A 21,497-nucleotide genomic window follows, 5' to 3' on the forward strand; every position below is an offset into this window, starting at 1 on the left:
TCCTGAGTTGGCGGGGAAATAGGACTACATGGTCCATTAACTTAAAATGCTTATCTAATGTTTGATGGGCTTTGTCTTTAAAAATCCTTCTTCAAATTAGTAAGAGAAAATGGACATTTGTCCAAATGAAAGTCTGCTCAATTTATCAGCTGCAAATATACTTGCAAATAAGTGACCGAATGCTGTTAACTTTCTGGGGCAGCTCGCTGTCTTGCTGGAGTGTGCTCTTCGTGGCGCTTTGTTGTTACCAAAGGTGAAGAAGGAGCAGGGTAGACATCTATTCCCAGCAAATGACCATCCTGTGAAATTTCTCGCCATCGTCAATGCAGAGATTGATGAGCACCACGGCCCCCCTGGACACCTCAGTGTTCATTAGGAAGCACTTAGAGGCGCGTGTTCGGTCAGATCATTGGGCTCGCCACATGCCCTGGGTCTAATTTTGCACATGGAAGACCTCACGCTGCGGAATGCACCGCTCCTCAGTCGGTTCATTTCAAGATCATGCGAAGAGGGAGGTGTTCTTTAGTTTATTAAAATCAGCCATTTTGTTTCATCATTTCATTTCAGAGTAATATATCTATATTTATGTATCTGTGTTTATACAATATACCTACTCATAAAGATGAACCCAGCAGGAGAAGTGAAAAAAGATAGTACAGATAGCTAGAGCTGATGGTTTGCTTTTGCCCTCTGCTCAAAGTAAAGTTATGGTAAATCTTTATCTCAGATGCAACAATTTTAGTGGGCACAAAACTATTAAAGAATAAAAAATGTTCTAGCCTGTTAAGCCTAATTTCTAAAAAAATTTTTAGTGTATAAAAAATTGCTTTATTAGGAACTGGGTTATAAGAGGTCTAGTTGTGCTTATAATTAAATAGTGGTGGGCTTTTCATCTGTTACTTTTGTGCACTACTTTCTTTAAAAATATATTAAACACTTTGATGGCATTTATGGTTTGCTAGGCACTATTTTAAGTGGTTGAAAAGTATTAACTCCCTTACTTCTCAACACAGCCTTATGCTACTAGGTAGCATTATTATCTTCATCTTATATATGAGAAAATCGAGGTACACAGAAGTCAAGGAACTTGTCCAGGGTCACACAGCCAGGAAGTGGCTGGGGCTTTGGCCTGAGGCATCTATTTCTGGAGTCTCTGTTCTTACTCTCCGTGCTTTGCTGTCTCTCTCTGCTGATAGGTTTCCTCTGACTTAAAAAAAAAAAACTTTTGGGTACTATAGACCATACTTTTATAAAAAATGTGCATTTGTAATTGTAATACTGCTGAACTACCTTGCAAAGAGGTTGGACTATTTACTCTCCCCTCACAAGAAGTGCATGACAATGTCTGTGCTTCTATACCTTGCCAACACTGTAACGTTAACTTTTTTGATCTTTGCTAACTTAAATAGGTAAAAGATGGCAATTTAAGAAGGACTTTTGAATTATGAATGATGTGAGCATCTAAATGCATGATTATAAGCTATTTAAAAAATTAATAGCTAACACTTATGTAGTGCTTACTGCATGCTACTACTGCCAGACACTAGTTTAAATCCCTTACAGACGGCAGTTTCTTTAATGCTTAACACAAATCTATGAGCTAGGAGTTATTACTACCTCCATTTTCCATGTATAGAAACTGTGACACAAAGGGGTCAAGGTGCCAGCCCAAGTTCACACAGCTAGAAAACAGTCGGATTGGAATCTGAACCCAGGCAGGTTGGCTCCAGGGTTCTTGACCTTAACGGCTTTGATATGATGCATTAGAGCACTTTGCAATGAGCCCTCATATTAGATAAGTAAACACAGATGTCCTGCCCTAGAATGTAGACAAAAGATTCCTGGGCTCAGGGGACAAACAGGAGGGTAAGGAAGAGAATTATTTTCGTCATTTAGTCTCTGATGATCTGGAGACCTGAGACAAGAATAAAACTGCATCCCAATACAAAGAAAAAACTAAAAATAAAACCAGAGGTTCCCAAGTAACTAGATTGCAAAATCCCACGTAATAGAAAAGAAAATGGTGACTTTTCCTTTTTTTCCCCAAAGCCTCCTAGAGTGGCCTTTTGAAACCACAGATGCTTCCAGGCGTCATTCTTGAAATTCTAATCTCCTCACTCAGGTGTCTGATGGCCCTGAAGACACAGTTGTATAGGACACACTGCTTGTGTTTGCAAACTTTTTGCTGGTGCAACAACACAAGCTGTGTGCACAGGTAGCACCATTTTTGCCTCCACAATTCCCCCCTGCAGCTAGCTATGGTAGACGCAGGTGAGATTTAAACCCTATGGGCTACTCCAAACCCTTTGCTTTACAGGATCATATTTTTAACAGACTACATTTTCAGTTCATAACTTCAGCAGTATATGATGACAAAGGCCAGGATGTTTTATAGTTTAAACTCAGTTGCACATGTATTTTACACAACAATCTATTTATTTTGAATAGTTTGTGCTTTGTTGCATGAAAAGTTATAGTTCTTGATAGTTTTCCACTGTATGAAATCAGTCAGATATCGTGACAACATACTATAATTTTTCAAGATAATTAATATCAGCCAGCATTCCATAATGGCATATCCTATCCCAAGCTCCAGGCTAGACCATTTTCCTTCAATCTGTCATAAGGGCCTCCTAACAGCATCTCTGTGAAATAGGTAGCACTCTCCTGCCCCTACAGAAGAAGAAACTGAGGCTCACTGGTTAAGTATGTCACTCAAAATCCTTCCATTGGCAAACTGCAGAGCTGGGCTTTGAGCCTAGCTCTGTCTGCCTGGGAAGCGCACACTCCCAACTGTCCCCCAATCCCATGCCTGGTTCTCCCTCAATGCAGGGGAGCAGGCCTTCAAAGCTGGTGCCTGGAAACTCACACTCGTTTCCAAGGTGCTGCTTCCTTCCCAGGACATGTAGGGAACAGCCCTTTTGCATTTAAAAAGTGTAACAAAACAAAAACAAAGCCAAACAAAATCCCACAAATCACAGCAGATGTATTTTTTGAGAATAATATTTTTTTAAATAAAAATAATCAAAGATCATCTGCAGCAAATATGATGAATAATGCACATGACCAAGCTAGACTACATAGTTTCATTTCATTTTGAAATGAAAGTGTGATCATCAAAGAGCATTTCATTTAGATTCTTCGCTCACTTTGGCTTTGACAGCAATTCCCAAAGAGGAACCCCATGTTCTGAGGGCAACAAAAGCACAATTACAATATGCACAGAGCTTTCCCAAACAGAGTCTCGGGAGAGGGCCACACTCATTTGGGCGCCCAAGCTCGTATTTGAGGTTAGTTGTTAATAAGAAAGAAATTGAATGTATTGGCCAAAAAATAATTTAGAATACAGCTTGCTTCATGTTAGAATGGGAAAGTGAACAGGGTTTTACGATGCTTTTAGGATTCAGTAGATGCGTTTAAAAGTGACAGGTCTTCCTCTTTAATAAGTGTTTCCCCAGTGTTCTTTATTATAATGCAAACACTGATAGCTTCAGGGTAACATAAAATATATGATGGTCATGACTGTAGGACAAATTATTTCGAAGGGATCCACAAAATGAAATGTATTACAATCATTAAGTTTCCTTCTACTTGATCCACTCCATTGGCTCTGCCAATTAAAATAACTGCACATAAATTTTTAGAGTGCTATTTATTTTTCTTTGTAGATTTTAGAATATAAATATTTAAAATGACAATATCCAAAAAAAAATTTATATGACAATGGTAAGAGAAACATTCGGTCAGGAATTGAAGGCATGATGATGTCTCTTGCTCTAATTCTGGTTTCAGTTACTAAATAGTCACTCCTAGAAATATGCCAAGCATCTCCTAAAGATACAAATACGGTTTTGATCAGATAAGTCAATGATTTCTACATTGGTATAGTGCAACAAAATGAAATCATAAAAAATAAATTTTAAAATGAGTAGGTAATATCTTAACCAGTGATATAGTGGAAAATATATTCAATTGCAAACATTTCTTTGATTTAGGGTGATAGATTTTGGATTTTTAAAAATGGTTTCCAGCCAGTGAACAGAAGACAACATTCTTTTAAAAACTGAATCCATATATCTCTCAATGGTGTACAATTTCAATAGAATATGTAATGCCAAGTGAAGACATACTCAAAAAAAAAGCAAACTGAAGAAAGTCACATTGAATACAAAACAGACATTACTCTCTTTATACTATTCAAACTGTGTATTGCTGAAAAAATTAATACAAACTTCATTCATTTGAGCTGAGTACATGTAAACTACAAAGTAACACTAAAATAAAGTTAAAAGCATGTAATTCTATCTTTGTATGGTATCAGTGTAAGCTAGTAAGACTTTAGCATGAACAAACTGTGTTTAGCCATTGCCTAAGTTTCTGGTGTGTGGCACAGCATAAGTGTTCAGTAAATGTAGAGTGAATTAAATAAAATGGAACTCTAATTAAATAGAAGTTGTTGAATCCCAACTGATTCTAAAGTAAAATTTCATGTTAAACTTAGACTGTACTAGATTAAATCTTTTGACTTCTAATTTAATTTTTAAAGTAGAAAACTGGACATAACAATTGTTTTTATCATTACATTCGATATCCATGTGTCTCTTACGGGTGTTGAACAGAGAAATACTGACATATCATCATGTACCTACCTATCCATATACACCAAACAATCTGGAGATCTTAGGGGAAAAATTTATGAAACTCTACTGCCATTTAATATTACTTTTTTTGTTTTGTAAAATGTAGTACTATTTATTTAAAAAAATGAATGCATAATAGATATACATATTTTCAGGGTATACGTGATATTTGGATATATTTATGTAATGTGTAATGATCAAATTAGGGTAATTGGACTATCCATCATCTCAAATATTTATCTTTTCTTTATGCTGGGAACATTCAAATCCTACTCTTTTAGCTATTTAGAAATATACAATTGATTATTGTTAACTATACTCACTTTATTGAACTATTAAACACTAGATCTTATTCCTTCTATAGAACTGTATTTTTCTACCCATTAATCAATCTCTCTTCATTTCCCCTCACCCACCTGCCCTTCCAGTCCTCTGGTAACCACCAATCTATTCTGTATCTTCAGGAGATCCACTTTTTTAGCTCCCACGTACAAGTGAGAATATGTGATTTTTGTTTTTCTGTGCTGGCTTATTTCATTTAACATAATGACCTCCTGTTCCATTCATGTCTGCAAATGACATGATTTCATTACTTTTTATGGCTGAATAATATTCCATTGTGTATATACATACCACACTTTTCTTTATTCACTTATCTGTTAATAGGCACTTAGGGTGATTCCATATCTTGGCTATTGTGAATAGTGCTGCAACAGGCATGCAAGTGCAGATATCTCTTCGATGTATTGGTCTCCTTTCTTTTTGATATGCACTCAATAGTGAGATTGCTGGATCATACGGTATTAGGTTGGTGCAAAAGTAATTGTGGTTTTTGCCATTACTGTTAATGGTTCTATCAGCCTAATAGTTCTACTTTTAGTCTTCTGAGGAACTTCCATACTGTTTTCCATAGTGGCTAATTTGCATTCCCACCAACAGTGCACAAGCGTTCCTTTTTCTCCACATTCTTGCCGGAATCCATTATTTTTTGTCTTGTTGATAATAATGTATTTTGATTTGATTTTGTATATGGTGAGATATAGGGGTCTGGCTTTAATCTTCTGCATATGGTTATCCAGTTTTTCTAGCATCATTTATTGAAGAGACTGTCCTTTCTCCAGTGTAGGTTCTTGGAGTCTTTGTCGAAAATAAATTGGCTGTAAATGCATGGATTTATTTCAGGGTTTTCAGTTCTGTTCCATTGGTCTGTGTGTCTGTTTTCAGGCCAGTATCATGCTGTTTTGGTTACTACTGTTTTGTAGTATATTTTGAAGTCAGGTGGTGTATGTAATACCTCCAGCTTTGTTCTTTTTGCTCAGGATTGTTTGGGCTATTCAGTGTCTCTTGTGGTTCTATAGGAATTTTAGAATTTTTTTTTCTATTTTTGTGAAGAATATCATTTTGATAGAGATTGCACTAAATCTGTAAATTTCTTGGGTAGTATTCATATTTTAACAGTATTAATTCTTCCAATCCATGAGCATGGAATATCATTCCATTTTTTGTGTCCTCTCCAATTTTTTCATCAGTGTTTTATAGTTTTCCTTGTAGAAATCTTTCACATCTTTGGTTTAAATTATTCCTAGGTGTTCCATATTTTTTGTAGCTACTGTAAATGGGATTACTTTTTTGAATTTTTTTAGATTTTTCACTGTTGGCTATAGAAATGCTACGGATTTTTGCATGCTGGTTTGTGACCTGTAACTTTACTGAATTCATTTATAAATTCTCACAGTTTTTTTATGGAGTCTTTAGGTTTTCCTAGCTATAAGATCACATCATCTGAAAGAAAGGCTAATTTGACTTCTTCCTTTCCAATTCTGATGTCTTTGATTTCTCTGTTTTGCCAAATTACTCTGGCTAGGACTTCCAGTATTATGTTGAATAAAAGTTGTGAGAGTGGGCATCCTTGTCCTGCATGTTTCATGTTTAGTGATTTGTGTATGTTGAACCATTCTTGCATCCCTGGGATGAATCCCACTAGGTCATGGTGGATGATCTTTCTTTTTTTTTCCTGATTGTATTTTTTTTTAAATTGTAATTTCCAGGGTATATGTGCAGGTTTGTTACATAGGTAAATGTGTGCCATGGTGGTTTGCTGCACCTATCAACCCATCACCTAGGTATGAAGCCCCACATGCATTAGCTATTTTTCTTGATGCTCTCCCTCCACCGGCCCTCCACCTCCAACAGGCCCCAGTGTGTGTTGTTTCCCTCCCTGTGTCCATGTGTTCTCCTTGTTGTGAATGATCTTTTTAAAGCATTGTTGAATTTGGTTTTTTAGTGTTTTGTTGAGGATTTCTCCATCTATGTTCATTGGGGATGTTGGCCGGTAGTTTTCTTTTTTTGTTGTGTCTATGTCTGGCTTTGGTACCAGACCTTATAGAATGAGTTTGAAAGTACAAATGACCCTTGAACAACATGGGGGTTAGGAGTGCTGGTGCCACACACAGTAAAAAAAATCTACAAATAGCATTTGACTCCCCAAAACTTAACTACTAATAACTGGTTGATCAGATGCCTTACTGATAACATAAACAGTCCATTAACACATATTTTATATATTACATGTATTACATACTGTATTCTTACAATGAAGTAAGTGAGAAAAAAGAAAATGTTATTAAAATCATAAGAAAGAGAAGATTATTTACTGCTCATTAAGTAGAAGTGTATCATCATAAAAGTTTTCATCCTCACTGTCTTCAAATTGAGTAGGCTAAGGAGAAGGAGAAAGAGGAGAGGTTGGTCTTGCCGTCTTAAGGGTGGCAGAGGCAGAAGAAAAATCTGCTTATAAGTGGGCCCATGCAGTCCAAACCTGTGTGGTTCAAGTGTCACCCGGTCTTTTCTTCTCCTTAATTTTTTTTAATAGTTTGAGTAGTATTGGTATTAGTTCTTTAAATGTTTGATGGAATTTGGTAGGGAATCCATCAGGTCCTGGGCTTTTCTTTGATGGGAGGCTTTTTATTATTGATTCAATCTCATTAGTCATCATTGGTCTGTTCAGGTTTTCTGTTTCTTCATGGTTCAATTTTGGTAGGTTGTACATGTCCAGAAATTTATCTGTTTCTTAAAGGCTTTCCAAATTGTTGGTGTACAGTTTTTTTGTCATAGTTTCTAACGATCCTATATATTTCTGTGGTATCGTTGTTAAGTCTCCTCTTAAATGTCCGATTTCCTTTATTTTGGTCTTCTCTCTTTTTTCCTCCTAGTTAGTCTAGCTAAAAGCCTGTTAATTTTGTTATCTTTTCAAAAACTCAACTTTTCGTTTTATTGATTTGTGTGTGTGTGTGTGTGTTTTAGTCTCAATTTCATTTATTTCTGCTCTGATCTTTATTTCTTTCCCTTCACTAATTTTGGGTTTGATTTCTCCTTGCTTTTCTAGTACCTTGAGATGCACTATTAGGTTGTTTGAGCTCTTTCTGTTTTTCTGATGTAGGCCTTTATTTGCTATAAACATTTCCCTTAGTGCTGCTTTTGTTATAGCCCGTAGATTTTCATATGTTGGTTTCAATTTTCATTTGTTTCAGGAACTTTTAAAATTTTCCTCTTAATTTCTTCATTGACCCATTGGTCATTCAGGAGCATGTTGTTTAATTTCCATGTTTGTATAATTTCCAAGTTTTCTCTTGTTATTGATTTCTAGTTTTATTCCATTGTCATCAGAAAAAATACTTGATATGATTTCAAATTTTTAAAATTTGTTTTGTGGCCTAACACGTAGTATATTCTGGAGACTATTCCATGTGCTGATGAGCAAAATGTGTATTCTGCAGCAGTTGGGTAAAATATTCTGTAAATGTCAGTTAGGTCCATTTGGTCTAGTGTGTAGCTTAATTCTCATGTTTCTTTGTTGATTTTCTGTCTGGATGATCTGTCCACTACTGAGAATGGGGTGTTGAAGCTACCTACTATTATTGTATTGCAGTATATCTCTCCCTTTAGGTTGATTTAATGTCTGCTTTATATTTGGGTGCTCTGATGTTGGTTTCATATATATTTATAATTATTATATTATCTTGCTGAATTGACCCCTTTATCATTATATAGTAGCCTTTTTGGGTTCTTTTTTTTTTTACAATCCTTGGTTTGTAGTCTTTTTTTTTTTCTTTTTTTCTTTTTTTTTTTGAGATGGAGTCTTGCTCTGTCACCCAGGCTGGAGTGCAGTGGTGTGATCTCGGCTCACTACAGCCACCACCGCCCAGGTTCAAGCGAGTGTCCTGCCTCAGCCTCTCAAGTAGCTGGGACTACAGGCATCTGCCACCGCATCTGGCTAATTTTTGTATTTTTAGTAGAGGCGGGGTTTCAACATGTTGGCCAAGCTGGTCTTGAACTCCTGACCTCAAATGATCCACGCACCTTGGCCTCCCAAAGTGTTGGGATTACAGGCATGAGCCACTGCACCCGGCCAGTTTGTAGTCTATTTTAACTAATAGAAGTATACATATTCCTGTCCTTTTTTTCCATTTGCATGGAATATCTTATTCCATTCCTTTCTTTAAGTCCATGTGTGTCTTTATAGGTGAAACTGGCTTCCTGTAGGCAGCATATGGTTGGATCTTTTAATTTTTAAAATCCATTCAGCCACTCTCTATCACTTAATTGGAGAATTTAGTCCATTTACATTAAATGTTATTTTTGATAGGTAAGAATGTACTACTGCCATTTACATTTTTTTTTCTGGTTGTTTGTAATTTCTTCCTTTCTTATACTCTTCCTTTGTGTTTAGGTGATTTTCTCTGGCAATATATTTTAATTAATTGCTTTTTTATTTTTAGTGTATCTGTCATAGGTTGTTGCTTTATGGTTATCATGAGGCTTACAACAAGTCATATACGTTATTTTAAAAAGATGAGGACTTACCTTTGATCACAAAGAAAGGCATAGAAACAAAGGAAAAACTAAAACAACTACACTTTATCTCTCCACATTTTGACTTTTTGTTGTCTCAATTTACATCTTTTTATATTACTTGTCTCTTAACAAGCTGCTGTAGTTACTGTTAATTTTGATAGTCTTTTAGTCTTACTAGAGATATGAGTGGATTACACACCACAATTACAGTATTAGAGTAATTTGGCTTTGTCTGTATGCTTACTTTTATCAGTGGCTTTTAGATCTTTAAATGTTTTCTTTCTGCATGTTAGTGTCTTTTTCTTTCAGACTGAAGAACTCCCTTTAGCATTTCTTGTTAGATGGGTCTGGCAGTGATGAATTCCCTCAAATTTTGTTTGTCTGGGAAACACTTTATCTCTTCTTCATGTTTGAAGTTCAGCTTTGTTGCATGCAGTATTCTTGGTTGACAGGTTTTTTTTTTTCCCTTTCAGAACTTAATAAATATGTTTTTCTACTACCTCCTGGCCTGTATGGTTTCCTTTGAGAAGTCTGTTACCAAACTGGAGCTCCATCATATGTTATTTGCTTCTTTTCTCTTGTTGCTTTTAGAATCCCATTGCTGTCCTTGACTTTTGAGAGTTTATTATATACCTTGGGATAGTCTTATTTGGGTTGAATCTGTTTGGTGATCTCTAACCTTCCTATACTTGGATATTTTTATCTTTCTCTAGGTTTGAAATGTTTTCTGTTATTATTTATTTGAATAAGGCTTCTACCCTTTCTCAACTCTCTCTTGAATACCAATGATTCTTAGACTTGCTCTTCTGAGGTAATTTTCTATATATTGTAGGTATTCTTCATTCCTTTTCATTCTTTTTTTTCCCTCTGACTGTGTATTTTCCAATAGCTTGCCTTCAAGCTGATTCTTTCCTCTGTTTGATCCATTTTGCTGTTAAGAACCTCTAATGTATTTTTCTATCCAGCAAATGTATTTACCAGTTCCAGGATTTGATTTTTAGAAGTTATTTCAATATCTTTGTTAAATTTCTCTGACAAATTTCAAAGTTGCTTTCCTGTGTTATTTTGGAGTTTGCTGAGTTTCCTTAAAATTGCTATTTGGAATTATTGATTTGATGGCACACATGTTGCCATCTCATTAGGGTCAGTCACTGGCTTCTTGCTTTGTCTCATTGAGGAGGTCACATTTCCTGTTTCCTGTTATTTCTTGTTGGTGTATGTCTATGTATTGTCATTGAAGAATTAGTTATTTATTCCAGTCTTTTCTGTTTGGATTGTTTTGGTTTCTTTTTGATATGTTTGCTTAGGGGTTCTTTACAATTTACCTGTTGAATTTCCTTTATTGCTAGGTAACTGCCTCCTTTTCAGTACTGTATGGAACCTTAAGCCCAGGTTTGCATTAGCTCTAGCAAATGTTTGGAGTGATGCCTGGCCCAATGGGGAAGGTCCCAAAGGGGATATCCCTGCTATGCAGGAAGGCTGGCTAGTGGTTTTTGCCCAGGGGACCTGTGGAGCCTGCCTTCTACAGTGTGGTGCTGCTGAACAGCCATTCTGACTTTGCATCTCTTTTGGCCAAGATACAGAGAAGAGTTTTGTGGGCTGGGGATGCTAGTCCTGCCTTTCCCTTTGTCTCTGGCTGCCCTAAAAGGTTTTTATCCTTACAGATACTCATGATGCTTCCTGTAGGTTGAGGCAGGGATAGTTCTCCTGCAAGGAAACTCAAGATGGGGAAGCTGGTTATTTACATTGATCTCACTTTTTCCAGGGTAGAAACCATGAGTCTGGGGGAGATTTTTCCACACATGAGGTGCCCGGCAGATTGCGGGGAGGAGCACTGTGAATATAGAAGTCTGATTTTCTTACTATTGGCTCAGAATTTTTTTACTTCTCTGTGGCCCTGGAGGTCAAGTCATCCTTAAATCTGAGTTATGGGACATTGCTGGTGATAATCTTGGTGCTGGATATTCGTTTTTGATTTTCTGTTGGGGGGAGTGAAGCCAGGTTGCTTCTATTCTGACATTTTGGTGAGCTGGTTTTACTTTTAAATGTGTGTTTTTTTTCTAATTAACAAAGTAAAATTTGACTATTTTAGAAAATGAAGATGATTACGGACAAAAAAGAAATCTCCCAAAGCTCACACATTAAAACATCAGCTTTATTCAGACTTCACGTATTTTCTTTCTTTCTTTTGTATGTGCATGGATGTGTGTATATACTTAGTTGAAGTCTTTACACTTTAGTTGAAATCTACATACTTTAGAATTATACATATTATATGTATAACTATATGTATAATTCTAGGTAGAATTCTACATATTATACGTATAATTCTAGGTAGAATTCTACATATTATACGTATAATTCTAGGTAGAATTCTACATATTATACGTATAATTCTAGGTAGAATTCTACATATTATACGTATAATTCTAGGTAGAATTCTACATATTATACGTATAATTCTAGGTAGAATTCTACATATTATACGTATAATTCTAGGTAGAATTCTACATATTATACGTATAATTCTAGGTAGAATTCTACATATTATACGTATAATTCTAGGTAGAATTCTACATATTATACGTATAATTCTAGGTAGAATTCTACATATTATACGTATAATTCTAGGTAGAATTCTACATATTATACGTATAATTCTAGGTAGAATTCTACATATTATACGTATAATTCTAGGTAGAATTCTACATATTATACGTATAATTCTAGGTAGAATTCTACATATTATACGTATAATTCTAGGTAGAATTCTACATATTATACGTATAATTCTAGGTAGAATTCTACATATTATACGTATAATTCTAGGTAGAATTCTACATATTATACGTATAATTCTAGGTAGAATTCTACATATTATATGTATAATTCTAAATCCTGAATTTTTTGAGCATTTTCATGTAGTCAAAATTAGTCAGAAACATACTTTTTAATGCTGGCATATCACTACATTATACAGGGACATCATACATTATTTAACATTGTAATTATTTAACTAGATACATACTGTAAGAATACTAAAATAAGTTATTCCCAATTTTTTCGCTATTAAAAAGAACACTGTCAGGAACTTCTATGCACACACATCTCTATTTTTGGTGAGTATCTTAAAACAGAAATATAACTTAAGGATGAAGAATATAAATATCTTAACTATCCTGTGGCAACTTGCCAACTGGCTTTCAGAAAGGCTGAGTCCATTTAACTCCTTGTGTTAAGAATGAGCATCTCATCACTACCTTGTCAATAATTATAATTTTAAAAACTTTTAATATTTTGCTAATAAGACAGACACCACTTACCCCATTTCACTAATTCTAAGATGTACATTTTTCATAGTTTAGCATATCTGAAATTAGGGATGGGTGTGTATTACACTCAAGGTTGTGTTTTGGCTTATTTGGCAGCACTTTTTTTTCTTAATGGCACCTAAAAATAATGATACATCTTACAATTGATGATATCTTAAAGATTCAATGAAATTACAGTAGAATCTCATGTAATTTTTATTTTGTATTTTTGACCACTAGCTAAGAGCCATGATTTATACAGAACCATTTCAATGTGCGAGTGAACTTTTTAAAACAAATTTAATTGTGGTAAAAGAACATAATATAAAACATACCAGTCTAACTATTTTTCAGTGTGCCATTAAGTAGTGTTAACTATAATCACATTATTGGGCTGTAACAGATCTCTAGAACTTTTTCATCTTGAAAATGGAAACTCTGTACCCATTAAGCAACAACTCCCCTTTTCTCCTTCCCCCAGTCCCTGGCAACCACCACCTACTTTCTGCCCTCATGAGTTTGACTACTTTAGATAGTGCATATAGGTGAAATCATACAGTATTTGTCTTTTTGTGACTAGCTTATTTCACTTAGCATAATGTCCTTCAGGTTTATGCATGTTGCAGCACGTGTCAGAATTTCCTTCTCTTTTATAGCTGAATAATATTCCACCCAGTGAATTTCTAAATCATAAAAATTTATAACAACTTGCAGAAATTGCTGACCCATTGGATTCTGACAGCACACCTAAACAACTAAAAAGCAAAGGACAGGCTGTGTCCCAAGGGGTTCCAATTTCCAAAAACAAATGTTGGCTTATTTTTGAAACACAAAGATCAAACAGAAATTAAGAATGTAGGTGATAAAATCAAGATATTTTTGAAATCATATCTGCTCTTCTGGTGTTATTTCTTATGTTTTTTAAGGCAGTAAGCTTGGATATCACAACTTGAGAGTTTACAAACACAGATATGGTAAGACCATGCCCTTCCACCAGGAAACTAGGCAGTTCCAAGTTTCTGGAACATGGACTTGAATTCTTTCCTCAAGCAAAATAATTATGTGCGAACAACAAAGGCTGTGTGGAGAGGCCATGACTGCAGATGAAGCAATGCAGGATGAGGGGCCAAGGTAAAATGTAAACTATTCTAAAACTAAACGAACTTGCCGTGTCATTTAGAATGTGCCATTATAAAACTGATGAATATTACATGGCAATATCCTGAAAAATTGAACTAAATTATATTTTAGTTATACTTAATACCACTGGCAAAATCTTTTAATTTATTTTAAATCCTAAAATCCCCAAAAAGAAAATTGAATATTTATACAAGAAGACTTAATTAAAATATGGCTTAAATGGTTAGGTTTATGGCTGATCATAGAACAAAAGGATTTAAAGTATCAACCACATAGTGGTGACCACTTTATTTATTTTCCCTGAAAGTGAAAAGAGGAAGGCAGTATTAGAAATTAACACTTAAACCTAAAAAGAAAAGAAGATTAAAAAGAAAACCATATCCTCACATTGGTTAAAATGTCGTATTTGTTTTACTTCTTATGTTATTCTCTGACATTTCTACTGTGTCTGTTGTTATAAATAGACAGAAAAGAATCCTGATTTTTGTCCTACCTGACATATATATTTGTTAAGTACACAGAACTGGCAAAATGTATTTCAAATTGACTATTATTTGACGAAGGTACAATTTTAAAAGCTACAAATTATTTAAGTCATGATTCATGTCTTTTCCCCCTCTGACATAATTTTGAACATGCATTTTATCTGTAATTTTTCAGACATAAAACACATGTTTATTGCAGAAAGATGTAAGCTAAGCAAAAATTAAAAAACAGAATCATGGTGTTCATATTTTACATTTCACAAAATATGTAGAAACTCTAAAACATCACTTCTAAAGATACATAATAGGATATTTTAACTAATTATTTATGGGCACCAATTTCTTACAACTCTAAAGCTATACTAATATGAATATCTGTATATTGTATACTTTGCTCATATTCTTGGCTTCTTTTTTTTTTTTGTAGCAAAGAAATTCCAAGGGTTGGCACTACTGGGAAAAAAGGTGTGTTTCTCATGAGACAAACTGAACTTAGAAAGGCGGGCAATGAAACCCTCAGTAGCAGTCCCTGAGACTGTACTTGCCCTTGGGTCCCTGCCCAAACTGAGTCTCATCCTTACTGGGTCTCTTTTCTTTCGTTAGCATGGATTTTTAAAAGCGATTTAAGTTTCCTTATGGGCACTGTGCTGTAGGCGGAAACTCCCCCTTCTCAGCCCCCATTCCTTGGTGCCTCCTTCCCGACCTGCGTCGTGATCTGAGGGTTCTTCCTGCCTTATTTGGGGCCCTCCCTTTATTCTTTACAGACATTCTCCTACTAAATCTCTTGCATGCCTAATTCCATGCATGCTCTCACAGGACCCAAACTAACAGAAGGACTTTGAAAATCTTTTCAGCATTTGCTACATGGTTGTTTTATTTACGTTTCTTCTCCATTGGTCAGTTTCGCTATTCATACTTCCCTAGACAGTTTTCTCTGTTCAATATTTTCTATTTTATGACCATAGTTGTTCATGACATCACCTAATAGTTTGTAACCTGCTAGTGCCTGTGGTCACTGTATACTGTGTATATGACTACATATATATGTCATATATATGTGTGTGTATATATATATGTCATGTGTTTGTAAATATACATATACACATACATACATATTTGTCATACATTTGTATTTTCTTCTTTTCTTGATTAGCCTCACCAGGGCTCTGTATGTTATTAGCGTTTTCAAAGACTGAGTCATTGTATTTATCAATGTTCCTGTTTCAACATTTTTACCTGGGCACTGGATGGGGGTATCAAGCCAAGTAGCTCACCAGAACACACCTTAGGTCAATGCTGGAATGAGGCCCCAAAGGGCTTTGTTTCTTTTCTTTTTAAAATTACAATGTCCTTTAATGAAAACTGAGCAGGTCAACAAAGCCCCACCAGGACTGACTCGTCCCCTTCTCTGGTCATAATGAGCTTTGCAAAGAATTGGCTTCAGGGGGTTTGAGAGCTGCCTCCAAGTGCTTAAGGGATTGTCACATGAAAGGGAAAGAGGACACATTCCAAGCTACTGCAGGGACAGAGCCCAGCCTGGCAGTGGGATCTGCAGGAAGGCCAATTGCAGTTCAATGAAAGAGAATGGGCTCCTGTGGGAGGCAGAGGTTCTGTTTTCAGGAGGGGCTTGGGCAGAGGATGAGTCAGCCTTCCTCAGAGGCCATGCACTCGATGAGGCAAAGCATGCAGAAACACCTCTAGCAGCAGACACAGTCTAAGATGGTCCCAGTGACTCCGCCTCCTGGTCTTCTTCCCTCATGTAATCCCTTCCCCTTGAGTGTGGGTGGCCCCTATAACTTGCTTCTAACCAATACGATAGGGCAAAGGTGATGGGATGCCACTTCTGTGATCATTTGCATAAGATTCTGAGCAGCCCCCCTCTCCCTGCTGGCTTAGATGAAGCCAGCTGCCATATGGAGAAGCACACATGGCATGGAGCTGGGGGCTGCCTGCAGCTAACAGCTGGCATGAACTGTGGCCCAGGATCTGATGCCCTACAGGGAACAGAATGCTGCCAGCAACCACACAAGCTTGGAAGCAGGCCCTTCCACAGTTGATCCTCAGTTGAGACCTCAGCCCTGGCTGACACCTTGACTGCAGCCTTGTGAGATCCGGAGCGGAGGACCTAGTTAAGGTGTACCCAGATTCCTGGCCTTGAGAAACTGTGAGACAACAAATTGGTGTTTTAAGCTACTAAGTTTGTGGTAACATTGTTATGTGACAATAGATAACTAATCCACCTAATCCACCTTTCCATCTCTATGATTCAGTAATCACCAGCACCAGAAAAAAAAAAAAAGCCAGCTGTATCAATGCAAACCCACTGTTGTGACCGCCCATCCTAATATAGTGGTGTGCACTGCTGACATCAGACAGGAATAGCAGACTGTGACGGCTCCTAGCCTGTTTCCACATCTACAGCATTCCGCATCTTGCACAGAAATGTGTAAATGGATATAACCCTGATCTCTTCAGATCTCCCTGGGCAGGCTTCTGTACCATATGGGTGACTCCATTCCATTAAATCATTTATTTTTCTTTCTTTCTTCCCTCAAAAACTCTCAGAAGAAGACACAGTCTCACATATTCTATTGTCTTTAAGAAAACCAGATGCCATCTCTTAAAAAAAACTTACCATACCCAGGAAGATCATCTCCTCTTCTCTCAGTTTTTCAGTTTCCTTACATTGATGGAAACGTCGCCAAACCTAAAAACAAATAAATGGTTACTTGTTTAATACATACAAATATAAAGAAAACATGGCTTGCAGTTTCTCCCATATAAACTGCACATCTCAAAATGCCAACTAATCCTAAGCTCTAGGCCGTCCATGTGTGTGCTGATGGAATATTTTTTCTTCTGTGATCACAGGCAAAAACATTGTTAAAAAGAATGAACCACAGAACTGACCTATAATTGTTATTAGTGAGATTCCTTTACCTTGGTTTCTTCAAGAGGAACATTCTAGGTAGCAGGAATGTGAGGCTAGATCTAAGGATGGCACTTCATGGTTTTAAAGGAAAAATTTCCAAAGTACTGTGGGGAAATATAGTAACCTCCAAGAAATGTACAACTCAAGCTTTTAACTCAGATGCTACAACTTTATATTCCCACAGAAACCCAGAAGAAAACAGACTCTTATCCATCCTTCCCCATCACCTTCTCCTATTCCTATTCAGGGAAAATTAGGGACAGAGTCCTCATCTTCTGGCCTAATTTTATGTCCTTATACTTATTTTCTCTGAAACCTAATGCTAGTTTGTATCACATTGCCATCTGCTGTGTTTCCCTGTAAGTAACCCTAGCCTCTATTTGAAAAAAAAAATGGGGCACAAATCCATGGTGCTTATCTGATAAGGAAAGAAAACCTTACGGATTCCTTCTAGAAGGGACACTGATGTTCTGGTTATTAGTGATGGCTGCTGCATGTTTCTGGAATCTATTAAGGCCTGGTCCCCCTTCTGTAATTATATATCTGTGTGTGAATGTATTCCAAAAATCCATTAAGGATTTATATCCTCATTGCATTTCAGCAACATTCATTTCAACAATTACCAATGGTCTTTAACAATATTTGAATAAAATGCCCTGAGTTTAGTACCTATTTAGAGTAAAAATTTGAAAATATGACCAAGCTTAGTTAATGGTTTCCCCAGGGTAAGTTAATAAATCTTTCTGGAATGTAATCTAGTTCTATTAAGGGTAGGATTTGGGGTTTGAGTTTTGAAGCTCAGCCCCAAAATTGGGATGTATCTTTAGTGTATAAGGCACCTTGTACCCCAACTCCAGGAGCCCTAGGTTTGCACCTTCTGAATGCGGAGTGCAGCAGCCCAGGTATCTGTCACTTTCTTGCCAAGCATCTTGGATTGCTTTGCTCTATATTCTTGCAGATAGATTTGCTTCATGAATAACGCCCTTAGGCGACCTTGCCGTGCCCTCTCAGCAATCTGGATTAATTTAACAGCCTCATCGAAAGGGATACTCTTTACAGGGTATTTCTGCAAAAAAGTCAAGATAAACCAATGTTTGAACATGTTAACCACATCAATTGATCCCAGACACATCACATGCTTACTTCAAACACAATCCTGCTAAGAGTCCCCACGGTTGATCACGAGTGTGAGAACCGCTGAACACTGTTCATTTTTCCAATGAATGATGTATATTTTGATAACATGACATGCTCATGCTGTGATCCCAAATTTAAGGGCCCCCTGACTTTCCTTTATCCTTCTGAACAAAATACTAATTAGCTCCACGATATTTTGGGTTGGCAGCAAATTATACTAAAAATGTCAATAAAATTGATTCAGTAAAACTTGAAATTGCTATCAATATTTCATTAACTTAAGAGGAGAAACAGAGAAATGAAAAACATACCTCTAATATGAGCTTTTACAATTTAAAATATATGTGAAGTAAAATGCTGATCTTAAAATCAAGTACAGAATGCCCAGTGAATACAACTAATATCGAAATCATTTTGGGGGCATTTAATTTTATATATGAAAAGTCTTCCAGTGTCTATAAACTTGCATCTTAAAACATTCAAACATGATGAGTACTAGTAAAACAGAAAAATCAGGGCTGGTAAGTAAAATGTTGTTTTGGGAGATCTCACATGGTGTATGTGGAGACAAAGTTAGGCGAGGGGCTGTGTCATTTTTTGAGGAAAGAGGGACAAGAACAAAGGGCTCCGGGTGCATGCTGGGGCCTCTGTGGGCTCTGGGTGCAGGTGAGGCCTGTGTGGGCTCCGGGTGCATGCTGGGGCCTGTGTGGGCTCTGGGTGCAGGTGAGGCCTGTGTGAGCTCCGGGTGCATGCTGAGGCCTTTATGGGCTCCGGGTGCATGCTGAGGCCTGTGTGGGCTCTGGGTGCAGGTGAGGCCTGTGTGGGCTCTGGGTGCAGGTGAGGCCTGTGTGAGCTCCGGGTGCATGCTGAGGCCTTTATGGGCTCCAGGTGCATGCTGGGACCTGTGTGGGCTCCGGGTGCATGCTGGGACCTGTGTGGGCTCCGGATGCATGCTGGGACCTGTGTGGGCTCCGGGTGCATGCTGGGGCCTGTGTGGGCTCCGGGTGCATGCTGGGACCTGTGTGGGCTCCGGGTACATGCTGGGGCCTGTGTGGGCTCTGGGTGCAGGTGAGGCCTGTGTGGGCTCTGGGTGCAGGTGAGGCCTGTGTGAGCTCCGGGTGCATGCTGGGGCCTGTGTGGGCTCTGGGAGCATGCTGGGGCCTGTGTGGGCTCCGGGTGCATGCTGGGGCCTGTGTGGGCTCCGGGTGCAGGTGAGGCCTGTGTGGGCTCTGGGTGCAGGTGAGGCCTGTGTGGGCTCCGGGTGCATGCTGGGGCCTGTGTGGGCTCCGGGTGCATGCTGGGGCCTGTGTGGGCTCCGGGTGCATGCTGGGGCCTGTGTGGGCTCCGGGTGCAGGTGAGGCCTGTGTGGGCTCCGGGTGCATGCTGGGGCCTGTGTGGGCTCCGGGTACATGCTGGGGCCTGTGTGGGCTCCGGGTACATGCTGGGGCCTGTGTGGGCTCCGGGTGCAGGTGAGGCCTGTGTGGGCTCTGGGTGCATGCTGGGGCCTGTGTGGGCTCCGGGTGCAGCTGAGGCCTGTGTGGGCTCTGGGTGCATGCTGGGGCCTGTGTGGGCTCCGGGTGCAGCTGAGGCCTGTGTGAACTCTGAGCAGGCTCAATGGGAGGCCCCAGTGCTGTTCCAGAGGCCCCAGAGCAAGGGAACAGGGGCTCATGTGGCCTGGCTTGGGGGTGTCCATGCATGGATGGAAGCAGAAGCGACAGATCACTGGAGTCAGAAAAGCACCAAAGAGGCCAGGCACAGTGGCTCACACCTGTAATCCCAGCACTTTGGGATGCCGAGGTGGGAGGATTACTTGAGTCCAGGAATTTTAAGACCAGGCTGGGCAAAGCGGTGAGACCCCGTCTCTAAAAAATTTTTTTTAGATTAGTGGAGTGTTGTGGGACACACCTGCAGTCCCAGCCACTTGGGAAGCTGGGGCGAGAGGATCACTTGAGCCCAGAAATTGGAGGCTACAATAAGCTATGATCATGCCACTGCATTGTGGCTTGGGCAACAGAGTGAGATTCTGTCTCCAAAAAGAATTTAAAAATAAATTTAAAAAGAAAAGCACCAAAGCATAGGTGAAGCCTGTTTCCAGGCCTCAGAGGGCAGCAATGGTTGCCACAGTAGGACAAGGTGAAGGTGCTGAGGCTTCATGTGTGGGGCGCTGTCACCAGGGCCACTGCTGCCAGGATGATCCCTCTTCTGTGCAACAAGGCCAGGGTCGGGGGCACAGGAAGGAGTGAGAAGGAGAGGAAAGGTACATGTATACTGAGAACCTGCAGATGTCAGATGCTTTTTGTATGCATGCTCATCATATTCACAAGAGCAAACTCCAAGGCCAGTGTTACTGTGGCCACTTAAGAGTGAAGAAAACTGAGGATCAAAGAAGTAAGGTAACTTATGCAAGTCCCCATGGGTAAGAAGAGAAGGAGCCAACTTGAACAGACTGACCATCTTTCCACTAAGCAACCCACTACCCTTCAACATGGCACAAGGAATATGATTGCTTATGAGGAAGCTCTTTCACATAACAATCCCTCTGAGTTTGTTTTCAGTCAGATTTCACCGCTTCAAATTTGCAGTGAGCACACATTTTCAATAATGCACTTGTCAAGTTAGAGTAGAACGAGTATCATTCTGGCATTAAATGAGATGATGAACTTAGCATACAGTACTCAGCAAACATGAGTTAGTATCGTATTTCTTTCCTTTAGATTCTGGGCTGTCATTCTGAAAATAGTCGTGGCCATTATCAAATAATTCTAAGGGATTTTGAGTAGGGAACTCAACATGTCAAACATTTTTAAGCATTTAAGGAGGCCCACAGTGGATATTAATGTAGGAGATGGACAATAATTTTCATGCATCAAAATTCTTCTTGGGTTATATATATTGTGTGTGTGTCTGTGTGCGTGTGTGTGTATATATATATACATATACACATATACACATATATACATATGTCTCATAAGACCCCTTTCTTTCAGCTGCTTATATA

At 38.3% G+C, this 21,497-nt stretch overlaps 1 protein-coding gene across 2 annotated transcripts in view; it reads right to left on the reverse strand.

Moving 5' to 3' along the window:
* Nucleotides 1–21,497, reverse strand: part of IQCA1 (IQ motif containing with AAA domain 1) — a 180,015-nt gene that overhangs the window by 141,778 nt on the left and 16,740 nt on the right. For both annotated transcript variants that reach the window (XM_001152559.6, XM_009444612.4), the window contains exons 4-5: nucleotides 18,237–18,428; nucleotides 17,066–17,137 (exon numbers count right to left, since the gene is read on the reverse strand). In XM_001152559.6, coding sequence (XP_001152559.1) covers nucleotides 17,066–17,137; nucleotides 18,237–18,428 — 264 coding nt within the window. The remainder of the gene's footprint in view (nucleotides 1–17,065; nucleotides 17,138–18,236; nucleotides 18,429–21,497) is intronic.

This window comes from Pan troglodytes, chromosome 13, assembly GCF_028858775.2.
Source record: "Pan troglodytes isolate AG18354 chromosome 13, NHGRI_mPanTro3-v2.0_pri, whole genome shotgun sequence".
Classification (NCBI taxonomy): domain Eukaryota; kingdom Metazoa; phylum Chordata; class Mammalia; order Primates; family Hominidae; genus Pan; species Pan troglodytes.